At 50.5% G+C, this 1,555-nt stretch overlaps 1 protein-coding gene across 1 annotated transcript; it reads right to left on the bottom strand.

Moving 5' to 3' along the window:
* Positions 1-255: 255 nt before the first annotated feature.
* On the bottom strand, positions 256-1,309 carry LOC129395329 (sperm protein associated with the nucleus on the X chromosome C-like). Its single transcript, XM_055106517.2, has 2 exons — positions 1,185-1,309; positions 256-536 (listed from the first exon to the last, which is right to left on the bottom strand). Exons 1-2 carry the CDS (start codon positions 1,263-1,265, stop codon positions 276-278), a joined length of 342 nt encoding a protein of 113 aa, XP_054962492.1. The 5' UTR covers positions 1,266-1,309; the 3' UTR covers positions 256-275.
* Positions 1,310-1,555: the final 246 nt, after the last annotated feature.

Genomic DNA, 1,555 nt, shown 5'->3' with positions numbered 1-1,555 from the left:
TGTGCTGCCGGGTACAGTTGCGTGAACATATACACATCTCCACTTCCTGTGAGATAAAATTTTAAGAAGGAAATTTTCTTTAGGAATCAGTCCTCCCCCAGGCCTTATTTACAATGTCTGGCTTACTGTCCACCTGTGGGTCTGTCCAGCAACCCTACAGGACCTCATATCCCTCCCTTCTCAAATGCCTACCTCTTCCCTTCCCTTCCCCCCCCGCACCACCATCAGAAAACAGGCAGAGATATGCACAGCCATCAGCTTCTCAAACTTTATTTTCATTGCCCAAGGTTAACGGCAGCATCTTCCTTCTGGTTTGCAGCTGTTTGCACAGAAATCTGCGTGAATTCTTCCTCGTCTATTTGGAGGCGGTTGACTCGGTTCTCTCGGGAGTGGTCATTCACCAATTCATCGGAGACGGAGTAACGTCTTCTAACCTCTCTCCTGTAGGAAAGCACTAATACGGTCGAGGAGTCCGATGCTTTTGATTTCTTAGGAGCGGGTTCTGGCTGTGAGTCCCCCCTTGACGTCTCTGGCATCTGTTAAGAAAACAGGGAGAGGCCAGGAGGACATTATTTTGGGTGAACAGGATAGAGACTGGATAGCACGGGGGGCTTCATGACAAGAAGGAATGCAGGTTGAGGAAGGGGTTTGATCCAGAGAAGAACAAGGTTGAATCACAGAGTAGGGATCTATGGGGAAGAAGAAGAGGAGCGTGGGTAGGGTCATCTGTTAGTCCAAACTGCACCATTCTGTAAGTTCTTTGCTATTTTGCAGACCTTGGTCAAAGTGAAACATCCCATGGGGGTTCAGGCCGTGAGAAACATCCTGCCTAACCACCTGTCCGCAAGGCGGACGAAGGCCCAACTAAAGAAACATCCCTATCATATCTTGCTTGGCAACGTTTTAAGGAACACCACAATGATATTCCAGCAGAAAAAGGGCCAAACCACCTGATGCTAAGAACATCTTATCAATATCCTGCCGGGCAGCAAGCCATACTGCCCAGGCCCCTCCCACCCATACCTACAAGCACCCCAGCCTGTAAGCGGCGGTGGGCTCTGGCCTTAAGCGGGCCCACCACTTCCACAATTGTCTGCAATATTCCTGTGTTGTTGTTTGAGCCGCCCCTGCTCTGTGTGTCTTTCTTTCACCCTCGCCTTCGCTTCAAAACCTAACAATCTTACCGTCTCATTCACCTCGTTGGATTCACACGGGGTGCTTCTCTTCACCCCGCCAGCACTGGATTGTTGGCCCATTGTATACATTGGTTTGTCAATGTCTGCGGAAAGCTTTGTAGCTTTTGAATCTTCGCAGTGGCCCAGAGCTCTTGCCCTCCCTATATATACCCTCCTGGTGACAAGGCAAAGCCACACCCTTGAGCTTTGTTTGATCATACAGGCAGTGTCCCATCCAATGGCACCCCTAGGGTGGCTTCGACGTCACAAAGCCCCACTGCTGACCACTCCCTGGGCTTGCGGGCGAGGGGTGACAGGGGTGTAGAGCAAACCAAATGCTGTTGTTGTTTCAGCATCCCCTGAAGATGCATCCCAAACCG

This window comes from Pan paniscus, chromosome X (genome assembly GCF_029289425.2).
Source record: "Pan paniscus chromosome X, NHGRI_mPanPan1-v2.0_pri, whole genome shotgun sequence".
NCBI lineage: Eukaryota > Metazoa > Chordata > Mammalia > Primates > Hominidae > Pan > Pan paniscus.
Note: the sequence above shows the minus strand (reverse complement) of the source record. Positions and strands in the feature narration are given on the sequence as shown.